Below are 26,872 nucleotides of genomic sequence, written 5' to 3'. Positions count from 1 at the left end.
TAATAGAATACAAAAAGAAATAGTCATATGGTAAACAAAACTTACACAGGCCATAGACAAAATTTAAAGGGAAAACAAGAACAATGAAATGTAGCACCATTCTTGTAAGCTGTATACACTTTGTAAACATATAGCATTGTAGTAAAGAACTTTCAAAATATCTGACAAAAAAATATTTTTACATTTTAACTACAAAAGGTATTATAGTTAGGAAGCCCCAACAGAAAAAGAAATTACTATAGATGCAATATGTTCGCCACTTCCTACTAGACATAAGTACCAATGCAAATGTTATTTTCGCAGGTCACTTGATAATGGCAATAAGCCTTAACAGGCTTGTCATGTAAAATATTTAAGAAACATATTACTGTACTGCAGCTAGTCTTGGAGTATTCATTTTCATTAGGTCTTACAAATCCAATTCATATTCACAACTCAGGTGACTTTATTAATAGACTGAAGTCACTCTGACTCAATCAGTCAGATTTATTAGTAAGCTTTGAGTCTATCTCACTCTTTGCTATTATCCATCTCATCAATTCATTGTCACTCATCAGCAGTAAATTCAAAACCGATATAACAGTGCTACTTCATCAAGCACATTCCTCAACCTACTTTTTATTCAACACTGAATATTTTGAGTAAACTGATGGTAGTGCCATGGGTCATCCTCTACCTTTCTGGTAGTAAACTTTTCTTTTATTGAAGACTCTGGGAAGAGGGCACTTGATTTGACAGAATTAAACCAAAAGTTTTCTACGGCTATGTAAAGAAGAACTGTCACGCTTTTTGCAGCAATTTAATTCAATTCTCAAGAATATCCAATTTACAACTGAAGTAGAGAAGGTTGGCTGGCTGCTGTTTCTAGATGTTTTGCTAAGTCAGAAAGTTGATTGATCATTGGGACATTCCATTTACTGTAAGCCCATACATACACTCCTGTATTTGTAGGCGTCTGGCTGCCACCGTCCATCACAAGCTACGGGGGTCCTTCGAACTTTGGTGCGCCTGGCACATAGTGTGTCTAACAGCCTTGCAAAGGAGTTGAAACACTTTCACTGTGTTCACAAATAATGGACATCCTCCACATTGGGTCAGCACAGCTCTGAAGAGCAAGACATGTGACCACCGACAAGAGAAAGACGAGGAGTGGTTCAAATCTACGGTGTTCCTTCCATATGTTATCAATATTTCATCAAAATTAGGTGAATCCTAAGGAAACAAAGTAATCTTCTGGCCGCCTACAAAGACTTGTTCTCTTCTGAGCTCAGTGAAAGATGATCTGGGATTGCGGAGGGCTGGAAACTACAGAATATCTTCACAGCACGGCAAAGTCTACATTGTTCAGAGAACACACAGAGTATGTGAAAGGTGCATTGAACATTAATGCCACACTCACCTTTCGTAGCCCTCTAAGTCAGCCATAGTCAAGCATGTATCTCCACAGGAAATTCTATAGATTATTCTGCCACAGAAATCCTGGCCTCAGCAAGATCCTTTAAGGATTCAATTATTACAATCACAATCTGATTATGTCTATTTTGTCGCTCTCTGCTAGATAAAATTAAATAGGTTTTTCTAATATTGCAGCAAGCAAAATAAGCAAGACTTTTATTGCACAAATGGTCGTTTTTATGTACTTTGTTTACACAAATAACATGACATAATATAAGTCACGAAGTGCCAATATCAAATGCCTATTAGGTTTACTACAGACAATAGAATCAAGCAACTGCTAGCCGAGGACTGTACAACTGGTCTTCAATAGTTCAGCGCTCTGGCAAAAATTTGTCAAAATTTCATTTTCTTGGATACACCAAGAAGATATTATGTAATCTTTTTTACTTGTCATTCCTGTTAGTCATTTATTTCCACTCTAGTAGACTGAATCTATGGATTTTGTTAGTAATTATAACAATGCTAATTTTTCGCACACCCAGTCAACCACATGAGCAAACAGTATTGACATTCACCCATTCGGGTTTATTCGGCTCAGCTCATATAGCCCTATCTCCTTTTGTCTGCAGGAAAGCTTTTTATTTGTATATGAGATGGCTATTCCCCTGGCAGAAACATCACATATCTATGCATGCATTCAAAAATCAACTTATGAGTCATTCAGAAAATAACTTATAATGTGTTCAAAAACCAACAAGAATGCATTACAAAATCATATGAATAATCAATAGACCAATGTGCACTGAATACAGCAGGTCATCAGCAGTGCATTTGTGAAACAAGTACTTTTTTTTCCTTCAAGAATATGAATTTAGAACCCCTGAAATTCCCACCTGGGGCAGATACCCAGTCTGCAATGATTGAGGAATCAGTATATTTCTGTGCACGGGGAATGGGCTCTCATTGATGATACATAGTGTCCCCAGCACTCCAGATTATTCTTGTTTATTAAAAATTGTACCCTTACTCAATGCACCTTCAACACAACTAAATGTTCCACAGAAGGAATGTATTTGTGTCATCAAAGCACCTGCCAAAGCTCTCCAATAGCTGCAGGTATTTCTTTTTGCCCATCAGTGCACAGGTTTCTCGAGTGGTGGGAGGGCACAATGAATAGAGGATTCTTGCTTCCACAGCATGTACAGTATAATTTTGTCAATAGCATCCTTTATCACTCTTTCGATTTCCTTCTGTTGACTGGTTTCAGATATTGCTTTCGAGGTGAAAGCTTGCCAGTTGGCTTTTCTAAATGATTAGCACGGTCAAATTCTGCTAATCAATAGTTTGGGAAGATAAAGACATGTGTCCAACAGCAAGTTGACTTCTGGAAGTCAGTTGTAGAAGCTATTTCTACTAGTCCTTTTATGTGGAAACATCACCAGCAAGTGTACTTTTGCAAGTTTAATCAACTTCCATTAGCAGTTTCTGCAGGTTCATGGAAACAGTTTCTTGCATCTTGTGTTTAACAGCAGGGTTGTGTCAAGAAGTGAGAAATACATGCAGACCAGTGAAAAAACACAACTTTTTATCAGGAAAGTTGAGTGCTTTCCTATATTGTAGGATGTAAATGGCTAAGTACTATGGGACTTAACATCTGAGGTCATCAGTCCCCTAGACAGAACTACTTAAACCTAACTAACCTAAAGACATCACACGCATCCATGCCCGAGGCAGGATTCGAACCTGCGACGATAGCAGCACTGCAGTTATCGACTGAAGTGCCTAGAACTGCTCGGCCAAAGCAGCCAGCTGTGGGATGTGCATATAGATTTGAAGAATAGGGTTAAAGGTACAATGCACTATAAAATATGGTAGCAGAATTATTTTGATACAATAGATAATCCAATATGTAAAAAAAAAGTTCACAATTTGCAGGCTCTGTATGGGCAATAAATTAATCAAGTGTTTCCTGTAATCTTAAATATGTATGCCGCAGTATCCTTTCCTTTACAGAATCAATTTTTGCCCAAGCAACTTGCACAAGCAAATTTGTGCAAATTTTTATACTAATGTAAATATATCTGCAAGTTCTTGTGGAAGGTACTTGCTAATGGACACACACTGATAAGAAAATGGTCAATGTGGCAATGGGATTGGGGGGAGCTGTTCAGGTTACAGATTGTAATATCTATGGTGGAATACGATCAACATGTGTGATGAAGTGTGAATTCTGGCGGCTCAACTCTGGCTCAGAAATTAATAGCTCTGTTGACTGACCCTTACTGGATGTGGTTTTTGTTGCCAACACATTTTTGTGGGTATTTCAGTCCCCCAGTGGCAAGAAAGGCGGAGACATTAGTTCTACTAGGTCTGCCAGCTTGTGATATGGTATGTTTCTATCTGGGAGAAGTAGATATTAGATACTGTTCCCCTTAATGGACAAATGGACTTGCACTGCCACAGATTCCAATCCATAGGTTAGTGGCACTTGCTCACTGATGGTGTCCGACTGTATCAGTATATAGGGACCTCCAGATGTCTTCTTGCTGTTAGTGTGAATATAACAATAGATGTAGTTATCATCACTTGGGAATTTGATTTCTGAATACCATATCTCGTGTACTGTCATACAGACAGCAGGGTAAGTAGCCATCTGTTAACAGAATTCGGCCAGCTGGAGAGTCTCTTGATGGTACATCAGATTTGGTTTTGTGAATATAGTGAAGGGGAAGGTAGTACAAGTTACGTTAATAGTGGTTTGTGTACAATCTGAGGATGCAGTTCTTCTTCAGTTTTCATAGGCTCAACATCAGGGGTGATTGAGCTGGATTGGCTGGTACTGCCAAATTTAGTTTCATTTTCAATTTTTCCTTCCTGTCCCTGCGAGACTTCTGTTTCTGTGAGCACCTTCCTGTCATGACTTCTGGGATGGAAGATGATTATTTCTTTCTATTACTTGCAGTCTGTGGCTCTTTCAGCCATTGGTTGTTAGTCTGATGATATATTTCATTCTGAAAGGGGGAGAGGGTGACTTGGCATGTGATGCTTGAGGAAAATTAGGTGTGTGTGGTTCCACTAATGATGTCATTGTCACCCATGCTACGAGTTTGAGGTCAAGGGAGGTCGCATCCTCTCATTCAGTTAGACAGCATTCTTTGATGTGCAACTAGAGCAAGGAGTAAAAGCTTTGAGATTTAGTACTCTGTCGTGCTAGGTGCAGATTTTGTCACTATGTCTGCAAAATTTGATGTCATACCAATAAGGTGGGGCCATTCAAATGTTTCTCTTGAATTTCAATACAATATTCGGTATAGTGTTTTATATTCTAGGATCATCATATTATTCTCGAAGTGAAATGGAATGTGATACTGATAAAGCAAAAAAAGAAAAATCTGACAATACGGATAAAATTTGAGTTGCCAATAACTGACAAATAGGCTATAAAATTTCCTAACACACTGCCAATGTCAACTTTGTCTGATTACATATTTTAAATGTATGATAAGTTTAATTTTTTTAAAGATTTTTTCCCTTGTAATGAAAGTACCTTCTATAATGTCATTGATCACCCCTCCTATTGCATTTCTTCTAAGCTATTAAAACAAATGAATTTTACAGAAGAACTTTACACACTTACAAGAAAATAAAATCAAAAAAGACTAAAGAACACTGCAGAAGGCACAAACCATCTGAGTCATAAAAAATGAGCATAAGAAATGACACAAAATGGCTGCTATGCACTTGGGAGAAAACTAGCAGTTTGAGGAAAATTCTCAAACTAATTTCCTCACTGTTGCCAACCGTGTGTGTATGGGTTTTTAGCCACTGCTTAAATAGTGTATTGTTTGTCAGAAACTGAAGAAGCATGATGTACACTGTGTAATGGCCTGCATAATATGATGACCATTTCCAATTTCAGCTACTGCTACTTTCTGTGCTGTCAGGTGTACAGCTCGGATGCTCATTTTTATGAGCACACACATATGATGAATTCTTACTGCTGCTTGAACAGACCCAATTCTCACTCAGTGTTCGAAACTTTGATGCAACAAGCTCAGACATGTCTTACACAAAATTTACATTACAAAATATCTTAACACTGTAAAACAGTGAACTACTGTAGTGTTTCTTACACAGAGATAGATTTTCAATCCACAAAACCAATTCTCCATAAGAACACTATTTTCAAATCCGTGTGTACACTTACCCTTATCGCACCGATTACAGGTGTCCCGCCTCGCAAAGTTAATATTGCCACACCTGAAAAGTTCACACAGAATATAATACACACTTAACAGAAATTCAGAAGAGTAAGACTGCAATGCTTGTACCAATGATAAAGAAAGTACATAAATAGCTGCAAACTACTTCAGGTGGATTACAGCTAAGTGTGTAATACGTCACTGAAGTCGGGGAGCTTCATACAACATTTTGTAGATGCCAGACCACAATTATGTATCCATCTATCAATTTGGATGAACCCTAACTAAAATGCAGACATCACTTTTCACAATTTCAGCAATGTCTCCCAGTAAACTGAATCTTCTCATTCCTTGCAAGAGAACATTAAATAGCATTCACAGCATAGGCCAGATAAAGAGAAATATTCAATACGAGTCATGAGCTTTGACCAGTGACAGGAAATGTGACAAATGCCTTAAACAACATAGCAACTGTAATGCGATATCAGTGGTGCCTTTTTTTCCACTCCTTTCTGTATAATAATTACAGAAAGGTAATCTGAGTGCCCACTGGCTTTCTCCCATGTGCTTACAGTCAGACTGACAGTTCTTGTTAGTTGAAATTTTACACCTTGGAACTGATTTCTTCCAATAAGAGCTCTCAATGTCTTACACAAATTGCCCACTGTTGCCAATGAGCTATAACACATCAATGAACTCATAGCTTAGTGTTTGAATCATGCATAGTAGCTGATACATTCAGTAGCCAGCAGTCTGTATGACTATCATTAATGTCAGTGTACAAGAGCAGGACTACATACTTGCTGTTTGCTGAAGCCATAACTGATGAGATGGACTGCTGATAGTCATAGCAGCAATACTGGAATGACGCATGGAAGATCTCACCCAACAAGTGTTTTTAATTAGACCATGGCATGTGAATACCACAGGGTCACAAGTGTGCAGGGGTCATGAAAAATTACATAAAGGAGTATATATACAGGGATGGAAGCATTTGAAGTTTTAAACAGATGAACAATGTATTATGTGAGAGACACATTTAATCACATACTTCGAAACTAACTTGTTTCTGAGCCAAAAATATTACATGTGACTGACTGACAACAAAATATGGCAATTCACCAGTGTGTGAAAACAATTTTGATTGTAAAAGTGGTAGAATTAAAACGGTTTTGAATTAAGAACTCTCTAGAATTTTCCAAATCATTTTAGGACTAAGAATATAGAATCTTCAACTTAACTGATTATTTGAAATAACTGTCATTCTCAAAAGACTTTCATTTTATTGTTATTAGGTCTTCAATGTATTACCAACATAGATGCTATCAAAGACTGGGCATTGTCTCAAAGTACAATCAAGCATGAGTAATCACACATGATTACTTAAATAATGAATTACCGAGCAGTGCATAGCACGTTATAGTGAATGACGTGTGTGTTGTGCTTTGTTTCCAAGTTGTTTTTAGGTACCTAAATGTGCCTTTAATTGGAGTGTCCGTCATCTGGGATTACTGAAGTGTCCGATTCCACCCGTCCGCTGTGACGCATGACGTCGTCAATATGGCGGAAATGGCTATTCTAAGTGTCCCCAATATGGCGCCTATTATGTCACTACACACACACACGGCAACAAACACAATAATACACATAAATAAGACAATAACATCTTCCCCCTAAAATACAATCAAAATAACAGGACATATGTGGGAAATGGTTTTTTTTTGGGAGGGGACAAGCTAAATATAACAGTTAAAAAGAAACCGCAATCCCAAAACACACAAAAATAATTACAATATCTATAGTAATTGAACACTTCCCTTGACCGGTACAGGTCAACCGCAGCTGACGATACCAAAACACCAAGGCCTACAGCAAAAACTACACAAATTGGAATCAGACAATGCTGATGATACCAAAACACTAGTACCTACATATAAAACTATAAAAAATGGAATCGGTCATTTCCCTTGACCTTTATAGGTCAACCACAACTATTGATATGAAAAAACCAACACCTACAACTTCAAAAAACAAACCCAAAACCACAATACCTCAAAAATTCAAAAGTCAAACATCCCTATGTAAATTGAAAGACATTCAACACACAACAAATACACAGAACATTTCAACAAACCGTCTCAAAAAAACAATTACTTATCACCAACAGATACAAGATGACATCTACAAACACAACCAACTCAAACTCCGCAATGACGACGTCATACACAACACCCTTACGTCATGGGTCAAAGCAGATGGGTGGAATTGGATGCTTCTGTTGAGCCCTGTCATCTTAGGTGAGAGTTTAGAATTTAATGTCCCAGTAACCCTAAGGTTAAAAAAAAACCTAGAGGCAAGAATTCAGCAACAGCCATTTTGCTACCACTAACTTGACATCATCTGCAAGCGCTTTAGACTGAGATTTAAATCGTGCTCTTCCTAGACACTAAATGTTCTAAAACACAGAAGTACATATCCCTGGATTAACATCTACAGTACTATAAGCTCTTATCTCATTGAGAATCCACAAAACACTAATTTGGAATGCAGATTTTAATACTACAATTGGTGCATTTTGAAGACTGACAAAAAATCCAGTGCTGCACCACTAGCATGATTACATATCAACTAAAATGAACAGGATATATGAGAATTTTTATGTAAAAAAAAAAATCAATGTCACAAGAAATCAAGTTAGTATGCGTTAGCCCTCGCTTTTGTGGAAAACTACTTATACACTCTATTATCCAGGCGGATCCTCAGTCATTATAGTTATCGGTTTGTGGGGCGCTCAACTGCACGGTCATCAGCACCCGTACAACATCCCAATTTTTCAAAGTCCACGTTTTACACAATCCCATCTAGCCACCGCCACGAATGATGGTGGTGATGAAATGATGTGGACAAAACAAACACCCAGTCCCCAACCAGAGAAGATCCCTAACCTGGCTGGGAATAGAACCCGGGAGCCCGTGATCCAGAGGTAGCAAAGCTAGCCACTAGACCACGAGCTGCGGATGAATCCTTCAAGCAGATCATCATCTTCGGCTATAGCCTGCTACAGTCACCTCAAAGGAATTAGAGAGAAATTTTTGACAGTAATATCAGTTGCGAAAATGCACGATCACTGAGTGAGGAAAAAAAATGAAAGGAGTAAGCAACCATATCATTTAAAACAACCACCACAGTATTCAATGGTGGTCATTCAGGATTACTTAGAAAAGCTAAATCTGGACGATGATACATAAACTAACTCCACTCTGTCAAATGAAGAAATAGGAGGAAAACACCTTGGTTCACCAGTATTTATGTTTGATGCAGTTAGTTATCCAGTACAGAGGTGATCAGTTACTTTTGGACATACATACATAGTTATGTGTGTGTAGAGCATAAATTTTTTAGTTACATATGTTTCTAAAGACAAAGACGAAAGATACGAGTTTGATACGTGTATGAAGAAGCCGTGTTATTCTATACAGCATACTTTAAGAATTATACTATTCCAACTAGTCAGACTCAATGATCTTAAAATACAGATGTTCGTATTTAGAACATATCTTACACTTCGTTTGACGATATAATAAACAGATCAAGTGTTTTGCATCTGAAAATACCGTTACAGCACAGTGAAGTTACTGAAACAACCCAAATATAAAACAACACAACGTTTGAGTAAAATCGGAATTTACATTTACTAATGAATCTACACAATACCGGTTTCCGGCTCACAACAGAGTACCCGTTGAAGAGATTTGAGTACCACTGGAAATACGCATTTAACACGATTTTAACGTTTCTACGCTCACAAATATTCGTATGTGATGAAACTTAAATTTCAGTATGAGTATTCTCACTTAAGATCCATGATAAAGTATAGTACTGCAAACATTAAGTTTACACACATTTCAAAGAAACAACATTAGGCTAAATGTCAGACCCTCGAGTTGTGAATGGATCTGTATAGGGTAAACACTAATAGGCGATAACTACTGTCCATTGGTGTGTCTTTTACGGATGGATGAACAGATCTCTACGATTTCTTTTCAAAGGTCACACAATGCAACATAGGGTATTTCCTAGATTTGTTTATCCTGCGCTGCGATCTGGAATTTAATCAAGGCACTGATCGGTGTCGAGGTAAACAATCACTATAGAACAAACTGGATGGAGGGGGGGGGGGGGGGGGGAGGGAGAAGAGAGACATGTTTTACCCGCGTCAAAATTAAATGACGAAAGTTCTGCTTGTAAATCAAAGGCGGTGTAAAGTTTGAAATACCAACAAATGAACCATGAATATTAACGATGACAAAAGGCAGAGGGAATAGTTAACACACTACCTCAGTGATATTTGTTTTACTTACTGAGGATCACTGCATATCCAATCACCTTCGCTCATTTTAAATCGACTGTTACCCGATGCCGTGTCCATACTTTGTATCAAATCGTTACGACGGAATAGAAAATTTTAAGATTTTAATTTGTGTTGCTAAATTTAGTTGTATATCAAAGAAATCCCCACTCTTCCGATCCCAAACAATCACCACAAACTTCCATTCCGTGCCCCTTCCACCCACAATTAATGAAACAACGATTAAATCTGGCAACACTGGTTTCATAGATATATTTTTTGGCCCATAGCTGAAATTGCTGTCACAGTACCTTTTTATGATAGTATGTTTTTTGCGTTCGTTGATTTCGATAATTGTATTGTCCTCAATGTATTTTATGTTTTAGATGTAAGAATTACGGAGTAAAACTTAAGATTACTTTTTATTGCAACATCAAATCAGCAGCTTCAATGCAACGGCATTTTCATTTTTCTTCCAGTTTAGTTAAAACTCAGTATTCGTCTAATAGTTTATCACCCGTTTGGCAAAGTAAAAGTGACAACAACCTTTCTTTTTCCCAAACGAGGTAAGGTTAAATTCTCGTTCACATAAGGAAAGCTAATATCGGGGGCAACTCTGATGCAGTGTTGTTGTTCAGATTTAAAGTTATAAATATGCAAACGGCATCAGAGCTTGGTGCAAACATTCATAAATATACTAATTGAGATGTTAATAATTGAGTTCCACTTTACCTATAACATTTTCTTCTAAAGTTTTGAGAAAGCTAACTGAGGAACATTATTATTACGAAGATGGACAAATGTTCTTGAATACTTCACAATTTGTATTCCAAAAGAACACCCCAGTGAGATCTATATTACTAAGTGACTGTCCAGGAACTAAATGCCAGTTGCATGTTGCTAAATTTAGACTATATCAAAGAAATCCCCACTCTTCTGTTCCCAAACAATCACCACAATCTTAAATTCCGTGCCCCTTCCACCCACAATTAATGAAACGACGGTTGAATCTGGCAACACTGGTTTCATAGATATATTTTTTGGCCCACAGCTCAAATTGCTCTCACAGTAGCACTTTATGATAGTTTGTTTTTTGCGTTCGTTGGTTCTGATAATTGTATTGTCGTCAACGTATTTTCTGTTTTATATGTAAGAATTACGGAGTAAAATTTAAACTTGCTTTTTATTGCAACATCAAATCAGCTGCTTCAATGCAACGACATTTTCATTTTTCTTCAAGTTTAGAGAAAACTCAAGATTCGTCTAATGTTTTATCACCCGTTTGGCACAGTAAATGTGACGACAACCTTTCCTTTTCCCAAACGAGGTAGGATTAAATTCTCATTAACATAAGGTAAGCTAATATCGGGGGCAACTCCGATGCTGTGTTTTTGTTCAGATTTAAAGTTATAAACATGCGATCGGCATCAGAGCTTGGTGTAAACATTCATAAATACACTAAATGAGATGTAAATAATTGATTTCCAATTTAGCTATTAAAATATTCTTCTATAGTTTTGCGAAAGGTAACTGAGGATCAATTTTATTACGAGGATGGACAAATGTTCTTGAATACTTCACAAATTGTATTCCAAAAGAACACCCCACTGATATCTATATTACTAAGTGACTATCCAGGAACTAAATGCCAGTTGCATGTTGCTAAATTTAGACGTATATCAAAGATATCCCCACTCTTCTGTTCCCAAACAATCACCACAATCTAACATTCCGTGCCCCTTCCACCCACAACTAATGAAACGACGATTGAATCTGGCAACACTGGTTTCATAGATATATTTTTTGGCCCACAGGTGAAATTGCTCTCACAGTAGCTCTTTATGATAGTATGTTTTTTTGCATTTGTTGGTTCTGATAATTGTATTGTCCTCAACGTATTTTCTGTTTTATATGTAAGAATTAAGGAGTAAAATTTAAACTTGCTTTTTATTGCAACATCAAATCAGCTGCTTCAATGCAACGACATTTTCATTTTTATTCAAGTTTAGAGAAAAATCAAGATTCATCTAATGTTTTATCACCCGTTTGGCACAGTAAATGTGACGACAACCTTTCCTTTTCCCAAACGAGGTACGATTAAATTCACATTAACATACGGAAAGCTAATATCAGGGGCAACCCCGATGCTGTGTTTTTGTTCAGATTTAAAGTTATAAATATGCGATCAGCATCAGAGCTTGGTGCAAACATTCATAAATATACTAAATGAGATGTTAATAATTGATTTCCAATTTAGCTATTAAAATATTCTCCTATAGTTTTGCGAAAGATAACTGAGGAACATTATTATTACGAAGATGGACAAATGTTCTTGAATACTTCACAATTTGTGTTCCATAAGAACACTTCATTGAGATCTATATTACTAAGTGACTATCCAGGAACTAAATGAGAGTTGCATGTTGCTACATTTAGTCGTATATCAAAGAAATCCCCACTCTTCTGTTGCCAAACAATCTCCACAAACTTCCATTCCGTGTCCCTTCCACCCACAATTAATGAAACGACGGTTAAATCTGACAACACTGGTTACATAGATATATTTTTTGGCCCACAGCTGAAATTGCTCTCACAGTACCTTTTTATGATAGTATGTTTTTTGCGTTCGTTGGTTCTGATAGTTGTATTGTCCTTAACATATTTTATGTTTTATATGTAAGAATTATGGAGTAAAATTTAAACTTACTTTTTATTGCAACATCAAATCAGCAGCTTCAATGCAACGACATTTTCATTTCTCTTCAAGTTTAGAGAAAACTCAAGATTTGTCTAATGTTTTATCACTCGTTTGGCACATATTTGTCAAGACAAGCTTTCCTTTTCCCAAACGAGGTAGGTTTAAATTCTCGTTAACATACGGAAAGCTAATATCGGGGGCAACTCCGATGCTGTGTTATTGTTCAGATGTAAAGTTATATATATGCGAACAGCATCAGAGCTCGGTGCAAACATTCATAAATATACTAAATGAGATGTTAATAATTGATTTCCACTTTAGCTATTAAAATATTCTTCTGAAGTTTTGAAAAAGGTAGCTGAGGAACATTTTTATTATGAAGATTTACAAATGTTCTTGAATGCTTCATAATTTGTATTCCATGAGAACACTCCACTGAGATCTATATTACTATGTGACTCTCCAGGAACTAAGTGCCAGTTGCATGTTGCTACATTTAGTCGTATATCAAAGAAATCACCACTCTTCTGTTGCCAAACAATCTCCACAAACTTCCATTCCGTGCCCCTTCCACCCACAATTAATGAAACAACGATTAAATCTGGCAACACTGGTTTCATAGATATATTTTTTGGCCCACAGCTGAAACTGCTCTGACAGTGCTTTTTTATGATAGTATGTTTTTTGCATTCGTTGGTTATGATGATTGTCTTGTTCTCAATGTATTTTATGTTTTATATGTAAGAATTACGGAGTAAAATTTAAGCTCACTTTTTATTGCAACATCAAATCAGCAGCTTCAATGCAACGACATTTTCATTTTTTCTTCAAGTTTAGAGAAAACTCAGCATTTGTCTAATGGTTTATCAATCGTTTGGCACAGTATATGTGACTACAACCTTCCCTTTTCCCAAACGAGGTAGGATTAAATTCTCATTAACATAAGGAAAGCTAATATCGTTGGCAACTCCGCTGCTGTGTTATTGTTCAGATTTAAAGTTATAAATATGCGAACAGCATCAGAGCTCGGTGCAGACATTCATAAATATACTAAATGAGATTTTAATAATTGATTTTCACTTTAGCTATTAAAATATTCTTCTAAAGTTTTGAAAAAGGTAACTGAGGAACATTATTATTATGAAGATTTGCAAATGTTCTTGAATACTTCTTAATTTGTATTCCATGAGAACACTCCACTGAGATCTATATTATTAAGTGACTAATCAGGAAATATATGCCAGTTGCGTGTTGCTAAATTTAGTGGTATATCAAAGAAATCCCTACTCTTCTGTTCCCAAATAATCACTACAAACTTAGATTCCGTGCCCCTTCCACCCACAATTAATGAAACAACGATTAAATCTGGCAACACTGGTTTCATAGATACATTTTTTGGCCCACAGCTGAAATTGCTGTCACAGTACCTGTTTATGATAGTATGTTTTTTGCGTTCATTAGTTACGATAATTGTATTGTCCTAAATGTATTTTATGTTTTATATGTAAGAATTACAGAGTAAAATTTAAGCTTACTTTTTATTGCAACATCAAATCAGGAGCTTCAATGACGCGACACTTTCATTTTTTTTCAAGTTTAGAGAAAACTTAGCATTCGTCTAATGGTTTATCACCTGTTTGGCACAATAAATGTGACGACAACCTTTCTTTTTCCCAAACGAGGTAGGATTAAATTCTTGTTAACATAAGGGAAGCTAATTTCAGGGGCCTCTCCGATGCTGTGTTATTGTTCAGATTTAAAGTTAGAAATATGCGAATGACATTAGAGCTCTGTGCAAACATTCATAATATACTAAATGAGATGTTAATAATTGATTTCCACTTCAGCTATTAAAAAAATACTTCTAAAGTTTTGAAAAAGGTAACTGAGGAAATATATTATTACGAAGATGGACAAATGTTCTTGAATACTTGACAATTTGTATTCCATAAGAACACTTCACTGAGATCCATATTACTAAGAAACTATCCAGGAACTAAATGCCAGTTGCATGTTGCTAAATTTAGTCGTATGTCAAAGAACCCATCGTCTAGGGGTAGCTTCATTGATTCATAATCAAAACGTCTTTGGTCCCCTCTTCGATCCCCACCATTGCCTAAATTTTGATAAATAATCAGCATTGGCAGCCGAAGACTTCTGGCATAAGAAGTCAGCCTCATTCTGCCAATGGCCTTGTCAAAGAGAGCAGAGGAGCGGATAGAGGTTCAGTTTACTCTTTTGTCCTAGGGGTGAGAAATTGCCCCTAAAGGCGGAAGAATCAGCAATGATCAACGACATGAGGATGCAGAAGGCAATGGAAAGCACTGCATTAAAGACACGTAACGTGAATCCACAGGACATGTGGCCTGTAGTTGAAGAAGTGTCATGACGATCTCTCCATGGGCAAAAGATTCCGGAATAGTCCCCCATTCGGATCTCCGGGAGGGGACTGCCAAAGGGGAAGTTACCATGAGAAAAAGATTGAATAATCAACGAAAGGATAATGTTCTACGAGTCGGGGCATGGAATGTCAGAAGCTTGAACGTGGTAGGGAAACTAGATAATCTGAAAAGGGAAATGCAAAGGCTCAATCTAGATATAGTAGGGGTCAGCGAAGTGAAGTGGAAGGAAGACAAGGATTTCTGGTCAGATGAGTATTGGGTAATATCAACACCAGCAGAAAATGGTATAACAGGTGTAGGATTGAAACTTCCTGGCAGATTAAAACTGTGTGCCCGACCGAGACTCGAACTCGGGACCTTTGCCTTTCGCGGGCAAGTGCTCTACCAACTGAGCTACCGAAGCACGACTCACGTCCGGTACTCACAGCTTCACTTCTGCCAGTATCCGTCTCCTACCTTCCAAACTTTACAGAAGCTCTTCTGCGAAACTTGCAGAACTAGCACTCCTGAAAGAAAGGATATTGCGGAGACATGGCTTAGCCACAGCCTGGGGGATGTTTCCAGAATGAGATTTTCACTCTGCAGCGGAGTGTGCGCTGATATGAAACTTCCTGGCAGATTAAAACTGTGTGCCTGACCGAGACACGAACTCGGGACCTTTGCCTTTCGCGGGCAAGTGCTCTACCAACTGAGCTACCGAAGCACGACTCACGTCCGGTACTCACAGCTTCACTTCTGCCAGTATCCGTCTCCTACCTTCCAAACTTTACAGAAGCTCTTCTGCGAAACTTGCAGAACTAGCACTCCTGAAAGAAAGGATATTGCGGAGACATGGCTTAGCCACAGCCTGGGGGATGTTTCCAGAATGAGATTTTCACTCTGCAGCGGAGTGTGCGCTGATATGAAACTTCCTGGCAGATTAAAACTGTGTGCCCGACCGAGGTCCCGAGTTCGAGTCTCGGTCGGGCACACAGTTTTAATCTGCCAGGAAGTTTCATATCAGCGCACACTCCGCTGCAGAGTGAAAATCTCATTCTGGAAACATCCCCCAGGCTGTGGCTAAGCCATGTCTCCGCAATATCCTTTCTTTCAGGAGTGCTAGTTCTGCAAGTTTCGCAGAAGAGCTTCTGTAAAGTTTGGAAGGTAGGAGACGGATACTGGCAGAAGTGAAGCTGTGAGTACCGGACGTGAGTCGTGCTTCGGTAGCTCAGTTGGTAGAGCACTTGCCCGCGAAAGGCAAAGGTCCCGAGTTCGAGTCTCGGTCGGGCACACAGTTTTAATCTGCCAGGAAGTTTCATATCAGCGCACACTCCGCTGCAGAGTGAAAATCTCATTCTGGAAACATCCCCCAGGCTGTGGCTAAGCCATGTCTCCGCAATATCCTTTCTTTCAGGAGTGCTAGTTCTGCAAGTTTCGCAGAAGAGCTTCTGTAAAGTTTGGAAGGTAGGAGACAGATACTGGCAGAAGTGAAGCTGTGAGTACCGGACGTGAGTCGTGCTTCGGTAGCTCAGTTGGTAGAGCACTTGCCCGCGAAAGGCAAAGGTCCCGAGTTCGAGTCTCGGTCGGGCACACAGTTTTAATCTGCCAGGAAGTTTCATATCAGCGCACACTCCGCTGCAGAGTGAAAATCTCATTCTGGAGGTGTAGGATTCTTTATGCATAGGAAGGTAGGGTAGAGGGTGAGTTACTGTGAACAGTTCAGTGACCAGGTTGTTCTAATCAGAATCGACAGCAGACCAACAACGACAATGATAGTTCAGGTATACATGCCGACGTCGCAAGCTGAAGCTGAATAGGTAGAGAAAGTATGAGGATATTGAAAGGGTAATGCAGTATGTAAAGGGGGACGAAAATCTAATAGTCATGGGCGACTGGAATGCAGTTGTAGGGGAAGGAGTAGAAGGAAAGGTTACAGGAGAATATGGGCTTGGGACAAGGAATGAAAGAGGAGAAAGACTACTTGAGTTCTGTAACAAGTTTCAGCTAGTAATAGCGAATACTCTGTTCAAGAATCACAAGAGGAGGAAGTATACTTGGAAAAGGCCGGGAGATACGGGAAGGTTTCAATTAGATTACATCATGGTCAGACAGAGATTCCGAAATGAGATACTGGATTGTAAGGCGTACCCAGGAGCAGATATAGACTCAGATCACAATATAGTAGTGATGAAGAGTAGGCTGAATTTCAAGACATTAGTCAGGAAGAATCAATACACAAAGAAGTGGGATACGGAAGTTCTAAGGAATGACGAGATACGTTTGAAGTTCTCTAATGCTGTAGATACAGCAATAAGGAATAGCGCAGTAGGCAGCGCAGTTGAAGAGGTATGGACATCTCTAGAAAGGGCCATCACAGAAGTTGGGAAGGAAAACATAGGTACAAAGAAGATAGCTGCGAAGAAACCATGGGTAACAGAAGAAATACTTCAGTTGATTGATGAAAGGAGGAAGTACAAACATGTTCTGGGAAAATCAGGAATACAGAAATACAAGTCGCTGAGGAATGAAATAAATAGGAAGTGCAGGGAAGCTAAGACGAAATGGCTGCAGGTAAAATGTGAAGACATCGAAAAAGATATGATTGTCGGAAGGACAGACTCAGCATACAGAAAAGTCAAAACAACCTTTGGTGACATTAAAAGCAACGGTGGTAACATTAAGAGTGCAACGGGAATTCCACTGTTAAATGGAGAGGAGAGAGCAGATAGGTGGAAAGAATACATTGAAAGCCTCTATGAGGGTGAAGATTTGTCTGATGTGATAGAAGAAGAAACAGGAGTCGATTTAGAAGAGATTGGGAACCCAGTATTAGAACCGGAATTTAAAAGAGCTTTGGAGGACTTACGGTCAAATAAGGCAGAAGGGATAGATAACATACCATCAGAATTTCTAAAATCATTAGGGGAAGTGGCAACAAAACGACTATTCACGTTGGTGTGTAGAATATATGAGTCTGGCGACATACCATCTGACTTTCGGAAAAGCATAATCCACACAATTCCAAAGATGGCAAGAGCTGACAAGTGCGCGAATTATCGCGCAATCAGCTTAACAGCTCATGCATATAAGCTGCTTACAAGAATAATATACAGAAGAATGGAAAAGAAAATTGAGAATGCGCTAGGTGACGATCAGTTTGGCTTTACAAGAAGTAAAGGCACGAGAGAGGCAATTCTGACGTTTCGGCTAATAATGGAAGCAAGGCTAAAGAAAAATCAAGACACGTTCATAGGATTTGTCGACCTGGAAAAAGCGTTCGACAATATAAAATTGTGCAAGCTGTCAAGATTCTGAAAAAAGTAGGGGTAAGCTATAGGGAGAGACGGGTCATATACAATATGTACAACAACCAAGAGGGAATAATAAGAGTGGACGATCAAGAATGAAGTGCTCGTATTAAGAAGGGTGTAAGACAAGGCTGTAGCCTTTCGCCCCTGCTCTTTAATATGTACATCGAGGAAGCAATGATGGAAATAAAAGAAAGGTTCAGGAGTGGAATTAAAATACAAGGTGAAAGGATACCAATGATACGATTCGCTGATGACAATGCTATCCTGAGTGAAAGTGAAGAAGAATTAAATGATCTGCTGAACGGAATGAACAGTCTAATGAGTACACAGTATGGTTTGAGAGTAAATCGGAGAAAGACGAAGGTAATGAGAAGTAGTAGAAATGAGAACAGCGAGAAACTTAACATCAGGAGTGATGGTCATGAAGTCAATGAAGTTAAGGAATTCTGCTACCTAGGCAGTAAAATAACCAATGACGGACGGAGCAAGGAGGACATCAATAGCAGACTCGCTATAGCAAAAAATTCGTTTCTGGCCAAGAGAAGTCTACTAACATCAAATACCGGCCTTAATTTGAAGAAGAAATTTCTGAGGATGTATGTCTGGAGTACAGCATTGTTTGGTAGTGAAACATGCACTGTGGAAAAACCAGAACAGAAGAGAATCGAAGCATTTGAGATGTGATGCTATAGATGAATGTTGAAAATTAGGTGGACTGATAAGGTAAGGAAAGAGGAGGTTCTACGAAGAATCGGAGAGGAAAGGAATATGTGGAAAACACTGATAAGGAGAAGGGACAGGATGATAGGACATCTCCTAAGACATGAGGGAATGACTTCCATGTTACTAGAGGGGGCTGTAGAGGGCAAAAACTGTAGAGGAAGACAGAGATTGGAATGCATCAAGCAAATAATTGAGGACGTAGGTTGCAAGTGCTACTCTGAGATGAAGAGGTTAGCACATAAAAAGGAATTCGTGGCGAGCCGCATCAAATCAGTCAGTAAACTGATAACAAAAAAAATCAAATAAATACGCACTCTTCTGTTCCCAAACAATCACCACAAACTTCCATTCCATGCCCCTTCCACCCACAATTAATGAAACAACGATTAAATCTGGCAACACTGGTTTCATAGATATACACTCCTGGAAATGTAAAAAAAGAACACATTGACACCGGTGTGTCAGACCCACCATACTTGCTCCGGACACTGCGAGAGGGCTGTACAAGCAATGATCACACGCACGGCACAGCGGACACACCAGGAACCGCGGTGTTGGCCGACGAATGGCGCTAGCTGCGCAGCATTTGTGCACCGCCGCCGTCAGTGTCAGCCAGTTCGCCGTGGCATACGGAGCTCCATCGCAGTCTTTAACACTGGTAGCATGCCGCGACAGCATGGACGTGAACCGTACGTGCAGTTGACGGACTTTGAGCGAGGGCGTATAGTGGGCATGCGGGAGGCCGGGTGGACGTACCGCCGAATTGCTCAACACGTGGGGCGTGAGGTCTCCACAGTACATCGATGTTGTCGGCGGAAGGTGCACGTGCCCATCGACCTGGGACCGAACCGCAGCGACGCATGGATGCACGCCAAGACCGTAGGATCCTACGCAGTGCCGTAGGGGACCGCACCGCCACTTCCCAGCAAATTAGGGACACTGCTGCTCCTGGGGTATCGGCGAGGACCATTCGCAACCGTCTCCATGAAGCTGGGCTACGATCCCGCACACCGTTAGGCCGTCTTCCGCTCACGCCCCAACATCGTGCAGCCCGCCTCCAGTGGTGTCGCGACAGGCGTGAATGGAGGGACGAATGGAGACGTGTCATCTTCAGCGATGAGAGTCGCTTCTGCCTTGGTGCCAATGATGGTCGTATGCGTGTTTGGCGCCGTGCAGGTGAGCGCCACAATCAGGACTGCATACGACCGAGACACACAGGACCAACACCCGGCATCATGGTGTGGGGAGCGATCTCCTACACTGGCCGTACACTTCTGGTGATCGTCGAGGGGACACTGAATAGTGCACGGTACATCAAAACCGTCATCGAACCCATCGTTCTACCATTCCTAGCAGGCAAGGGAACTTGCTGTTCCAACAGGACAATGCACGTCCGCATGTATCCCGTGCCACCCAACGTGCTCTAGAAGGTGTAAGTCAGCTACCCTGGCCAGCAAGCTCTCCGGGTCTGTCCCCCATTGAGCATGTTTGGGACTGGATGAAGCGTCGTCTCACGCGGTCTGCACGTCCAGCACGAACGCTGGTCCAACTGAGGCGCCAGGTGGAAATGGCATAGCAAGCCGTTCCACAGGACTACATCCAGCATCTCTACGATCCTCTCCATGGGAGAATAGCAGGCTGCATTGCTGCGAAAGGTGGATATACACTGTACTAGTGCCGACATTGTGCATGCTCTGTTGCCTGTGTCTATGTGCCTGTGGTTCTGTCAGTGTGATCATGTGATGTATCTGACCCCAGGAATGTGTCAATAAAGTTTGCCCTTCCTGGGACAATGAATTCACGGTGTTCTTATTTCAATTTCCAGGAGTGTATTTTTTGGCCCACAGCGGAATCTGTCGTCACAGTACCTTTTTATGATAGTATTATTTTTGCGTTTGTTGGTTCTGATAATTATATTGTCCTCAATGTATATTATGTTTTATATGTAAGAATTACGGAGTAAAATTTAAGCTTACTTTTTATTGCAACATCAAATCAGCAGCTTCAATGCAACAACATTTTCATTTTTCTCCAAGTTTAGAGAAAAATCAGCATTCATCTAATGGTTTATCACCTGTTTGGCACAGTAAATATGACAACTTTTCTTTTTCCCAAAGGAGGTAGGATTAAATTCTCGTTAAAATAAGGAAAGTCACTCTGATGCTGTGTTATTGTTCAGATTTAAAGTTATAAATATGCGAACAGCATTAGAGCTCGGTGCAAACATTCATAAATATACTAAATGAGATGTTAGTAATTGATTTTCACTTTAGCTATTGAAATATTCTTCTAAAGTTTTGAAAAAGGTAACTGAGGAAAATTATTATGACGAAGATTGACAAATGTTCTTGAATACTTCACAATTTGTATTCCATATGATCACTCCACTGAGATCTATATTACTAAGTGACTATCCATTAACTAAATGCCAGTTGCATGTTGCCTGTCTAACGGATTCCAGTGGCAGCAAGAAATTAATTTTAAATATTTCACGTAATTATTGGCGGAATTCAAAAATTTAAAATGCCGTCACTGTCTACTCTTTAAGAGCTATGATATTAAAAGTTTAACACGAGGCAAGTATTGCAGTGAAAAACTGTATTTGTCTTGAGGCAGCATAGCTGATGGCATGCAAATACCTGGAGTTTATTCATCTAGTATTTGAGAATGACAGCTCTTAGCGAATGTACCTGCAAAATCAAATCATTGTGTGCTACATAGTTTAAGAGATATGACATCACCGACATTTAGGTGTGTGAAAAACTAGGTTCTGCTTAAAATGGCCCAAAGTAAAACTTTAACATCAGGCATGACGTTTTAATAAATTACTTTACAGAGGCTATTCCTCACACATTTTGCAGACAGTGACTACATATATTACTCAATGGACCTGCCAAATTATATCATTGTACGACACATAGTTCAGAATATATGACATCATAATCACTGAGATGTATGAAAAACTTGCCTTTGCTTAAAATGGAGCGCAATTTACCTAACCTATATTCATCCAGTGTTTTATAGCAATAGTACTGTGTGTATAATTTCAAACCTTTTGTAACCTTTTTCTCATTTACAGACTTAACATCAAGTATTTAACACATTAAATCATTTGTAAAGCAGTCAGACACTTGAAGCTGTTTTATCCAGGTGAGTTCCATTCTTTAAAGAATTGGGGGTCTACTGGTTGCTGTCTAAAGACAAATTCCTATGAACTAAGGCATCTTATTATCTGCATGAAGACAACTCATAGAGCGAATCATAACATTATCTTGGAAAAATTTAAACTCCATGCTACTGACAGAACAGTTATTAAATGATATAATTTATATTCAAACAGCAGGAATTAGAGAGTTGTCATTAGTAGTTTCATTAATTTCTGTCTTTGTTTAGAAGCTGCTGGTGTACCATACACTCCTATATTGGGTCTACTTGTGTTGCTGTTGTGTGTAACCGAAATTCACTCATAAATTGACCAGGCAAAAATTATGTATCATAATGGATGTATCATAATGACGCAATCAAAACTTTTGCTAACAAACAAAATTGTACCAAAAGTTATTGACTGGTATTTTGTGCCTAATCTTATATTTAGCGTAAAAATAACGAAGTAACTACGGTTCTTTGTAAAGCTAGACGTAGCTTCGTTAAAACAGTGGTTTCTGGGGGAAAAGTAATAAATCTCCTACCTACACGACCAAAGTCTCCCTCTTTGGTTTCTGTCTGTATGTTCAGTCTAATCTCAGGAACTACTGGGGGATTTTGAAACAGTTTTACTAATAGATAGACGGAATCTCAATGAAGATTTGTGTGTACACATTTTAAATAATTCATACAAATTGGCTGAACTATGATGAATTAGTCACCTACTGCTGTGAAAACGACGCCATTGCCACCTTGTGATGAGTGGCAGAACTGCTTTCAGTCATCCGTGTGGTTCAGGGTGTATCAAATATTATGCTGATAAGAACAGATTTGGTGGTATAGAGTTAATGTTGAAGTGGTGTGAAGGGAAATGTGAGAACAGGTAGCATATAAAAAGAACCTTGTGCATATTGATAAAAGTTTTCTGTTGTTATGATCACAGTTGTTTACTACTCAATTTAGATTATGCACAAATGTAGACTAAAGTAGCATAGACTCATATCATGAGTGCCATTATTGCTGTGATACCATACGGAACTCCACTTTCAACACACACACATAACAAATGCAGTGACAAAATACAGAGTTTCATGGATACAATGATGCCTTGATATGTAGTCCAACCATGGCGAAGTTTGTAATATCTCTCTAGGAAGCGCCTACAACAACAGGTGCTGAATGCTGTGGTACTACAGTTAACGTACTTGAATCATACGCAGATGAACAGAGATTCAGATTCCCATGTGATCAACTTAGGTTTTTCGAGAGTCCCCTAATGATTTCAGGCCAATTCTAGCATATATCTTTTGAAGAGGGCAGGAACAGATAACATTTGTGCCTTGTTATAACTTTGCTGGTATGTACTGCTTAAATCACTGAATATATATAAAAAATGATGACAATCAGTTACCTAATGCTGTTCTCTGAATTTTGATCATAACTGTAAACTGTGGCCTGTAAACAAAATTAATGTTATGCCAGAACAATCGTCCTTAGTGCTGCCCATGCAAAACTGGGGCAGGCTGTTATTGTATCATATAATCACTCACCACTCATGTAAACGATCAATGTGTTCCCAGGATTATTTGTTTATTAATCAATCTACAGATTCCACAATATAGTCAAACATTCTGGGCATCATTAGCGGAATGTATAAGCAAATTATTTTGTCTCTGACATCTTGAAAAATATAACAGCTTAAAGCCAATTCACACCCAATGGAACAGAATGGAACGTCATGTCAAAACATTACACAGTGCATTTCAAATGGCGGCATTCACACAAGCTGTCACTGGCACAGGGCAGCATAGATTAGAATGGTACATTACAGTCAAAGTTTCTTGGGAAGAAGGTTTTGATGTAGAGATTGGGTTGAACGTGGGGGGAACTGTGTCGTCGTTTGCTACTGTCAGAAGTTAACCTATTTTCACAGCAGTCACTAATGTAGATTTCGTGCTTTTGCATTTACTTAGCTTTTATTTTATTATGCTACTTTGTTTTTGTGACAAATTGATGTGTTCCATGACGATTGGACACTTTTTCCATTGATTGTTCGTCTATGAAAGAGGCCAGGTATCTGAAAGTGAAAATCGACTTTGGTTTTACAATAACTGAAAAGATCTGATTCCTACACTGTGTATCAATAAGAACATAAACGTATGAAGCAATTTTTATTAAATAACCTTTTATTAAGTGAGAAAGTAGGTTCAATTGAAGGAAAAAAAATACAGTTGTTCATGACATTATTTGCTATATAGGAAAAAGGAACATAAGAGATAAGGCTAATAGGTACCATATATTCCCTTATAATATTGTTTCATAAGTTTGTATGTATAAATTTTCTGTAGCAAAAAAATGCCGAAGTTTTGAAATGTTGTTTCACTTCTTAGCAATTTACCATACAAAATTAATCAAGCATATTAATTATGAATTTTGTTTTGGCCATTATTTAAATTTATCATTGCTGGTTTCTTTGTCTCCTTGCATTGTAGATAGTATCTCATAACCTAACTTTCCATCATTTGGTAATGAGCTAAGCAAACTGACGTCATGTTGAATTTCTGTCTACAGTGGCCATTAAGAAAATAGATGACTCAAAGTGACACCCACTACATGAAATCTCTAGGTGGAAAGCACTGTGATTCATCCACTTGACAGCTCTGTTACCACGTATACATTGCAGCAGTGAAGTATGTTAGTACCAGCTAAATGTTCAATGTTCCTGCACAACGTCACATGTTTACATGTGGTTTCAATCTTCTGTGAAGAGGTGCATTGACTTGTGTGCAAGGGCCTATGTGTAGCACTACACTGGTTGGCATGCGCAAAGGACGACAAGACATTCGAAAACAACTGAAATTGTCATATCGAATGTGCTAAAGTTTTTCACTGATCTAGCCAGTGATGAAGAACCAAGTGTGAATATAAATTTGACACAAATTCGTAAAGTGATAGCTAAGGCTTGTGGTACTTTGGAGCTGACTATAGGTCATATTAACAGAGCACTAATATCGGTGGGGTCTACAGATGTGAACATATACTTCAATCTCCAAGAAAGGGATAAAAATGAGATTGGAAATGTATAGCGTTTGACAATTTTAACAGCGAGCTCGTGTGTAGATTTGTACTTGGTTACTACGTCAGAGAAGAGTATCTGACACTTAGAAAAATATAGGGTGATCTATGTGGTAAAATAAATTATATTGCCTCAGAGATTTCCATTCTGTATGGAATGCAGAGACATTGCAGCAGCAAGAGCGAAGTTTTTGCACACAATGCACTTACTGTGAGCTGAGGATAATAGGTCTGTAGAATATTTAGAAGAAACTAGGGTATCACAAAAACAAAGAAGTACCATATATATGACATGTCTGTAAACGAAATGGTGGTTTGAAAGTGCCTACTGGTAGAGGTGGTCGACTTACCATCGTTCTTGTTGTTCATTGAACCTAGGAACCGTACTAGAACCCAAAACTGTTTTTATGGTGGTAAAAGTTCTTGCCATTTCGATCATCATTTGCAAATAGACAGAGAAATTTTTAAGAATTTGTTTATTCGACTGTTGCTGACTTCACACTGGTGACCAACGTCTTGAATGAGGGCTATATCCATCGAGTTGATGAGCAACTACAGATCTTCCTAGTGGACAGAAATGATTATGATGTCATCGAACTTTTCACAGAGGAATTTCGCTCGCGGAGCCCCAGGAAAGCAAGAGGCAGCGATGGAGGCAACAACTACCGGCTGATAAACTTCCGCTGGGAGCCCATTGGGGCTCAGCCGACGTCTTCAACTAGATACTCTGCTCAGGCGGCTACCCTTCAGCATGGAAACACGCTGGAGCTGTGGCCATACTGAAGACCAGCAAAGATCCAAGCCAGATAACCAACTACCAACCCATCGGTCTACTCCTGTCTCTCTCGAAAGTTTTCGAGTGGCTGTACACGAAGAGGCTGATTCAACACATCACCCAGGAGGGGTGTCATTCCTAACAAGCAATTCGGTTTTTGATGCGGCCACTTAACTTCTCTCCAGCTCCTGAGAATGGTAGAGCCGGTGATGAGAGCACCGCCAACAAGGGAATATCTTGGAGCGGTTTTCCTCAATGTGTCCAGCGTCTTTGATTCCATTTGGCACGACCGCCTCGTGTACAGCCTCTTTGTTGTCAGGTGCTGACTTCACATGTGTCCCCCTAAGATCGTACCTATCCAAGCGAACTTTCCACATGAGGGCAGACGATGGTACGTCTACAGATCGGCATATACGTGCAGGAGTGCCTCAGGAGTCGGTACTCGGCCCCTTACCGTACTCCCTGTATGCTGAAGATATACCACGGATGACAAAAGTTGAATTGGTGCTCTACGCCAATAATACAGAGCTGTTTATCCACAGCAGACGTCGGCACATAATGAAACGACGTCACCAGCTCGTGTGTGACACTTCGGGTTCATGGTAGACGAAGTGGCAGTTGAAATTCAATGCAGCGAAGAGCCAGGCAGTGATCTTCACCTGAAGAATGCTGCCGCCAGATCTTCTGTGAGCTGAGAAACTGGGAACACCTATCCTATGGAACAGGGTGGCGAAGTACCTAGGAGTCACTATAGAACAAATACTCTCTAGAGCCCCTCATATTTCTGGCGTCAGAGGCAGTGCCATAGGGCACCTTC

At 39.3% G+C, this 26,872-nt stretch overlaps 1 protein-coding gene across 6 annotated transcripts in view; it reads right to left on the bottom strand.

Moving 5' to 3' along the window:
- LOC126299571 (zinc finger Ran-binding domain-containing protein 2) overlaps positions 1–10,199 on the bottom strand; it is a 76,545-nt gene extending 66,346 nt beyond the window's left edge. For 3 of the 6 annotated variants that reach the window (XM_049991572.1, XM_049991571.1, XM_049991573.1), the window contains exons 1-2: positions 6,401–6,435; positions 5,606–5,658 (exon numbers count right to left, since the gene is read on the bottom strand). In XM_049991572.1, coding sequence (XP_049847529.1) covers positions 5,606–5,658; positions 6,401–6,420 — 73 coding nt within the window. In that variant the 5' untranslated portion in view covers positions 6,421–6,435. The other 3 variants (XM_049991574.1, XM_049991576.1, XM_049991575.1) reach the window with 3 other exon arrangements.
- Positions 10,200–26,872: the final 16,673 nt, after the last annotated feature.

This window comes from Schistocerca gregaria, chromosome X (genome assembly GCF_023897955.1).
Source record: "Schistocerca gregaria isolate iqSchGreg1 chromosome X, iqSchGreg1.2, whole genome shotgun sequence".
Taxonomy (NCBI): domain Eukaryota; kingdom Metazoa; phylum Arthropoda; class Insecta; order Orthoptera; family Acrididae; genus Schistocerca; species Schistocerca gregaria.
The sequence above is the reverse complement of the archived record's forward strand: the minus strand, read 5'-3'. Positions and strand labels throughout refer to the sequence as shown.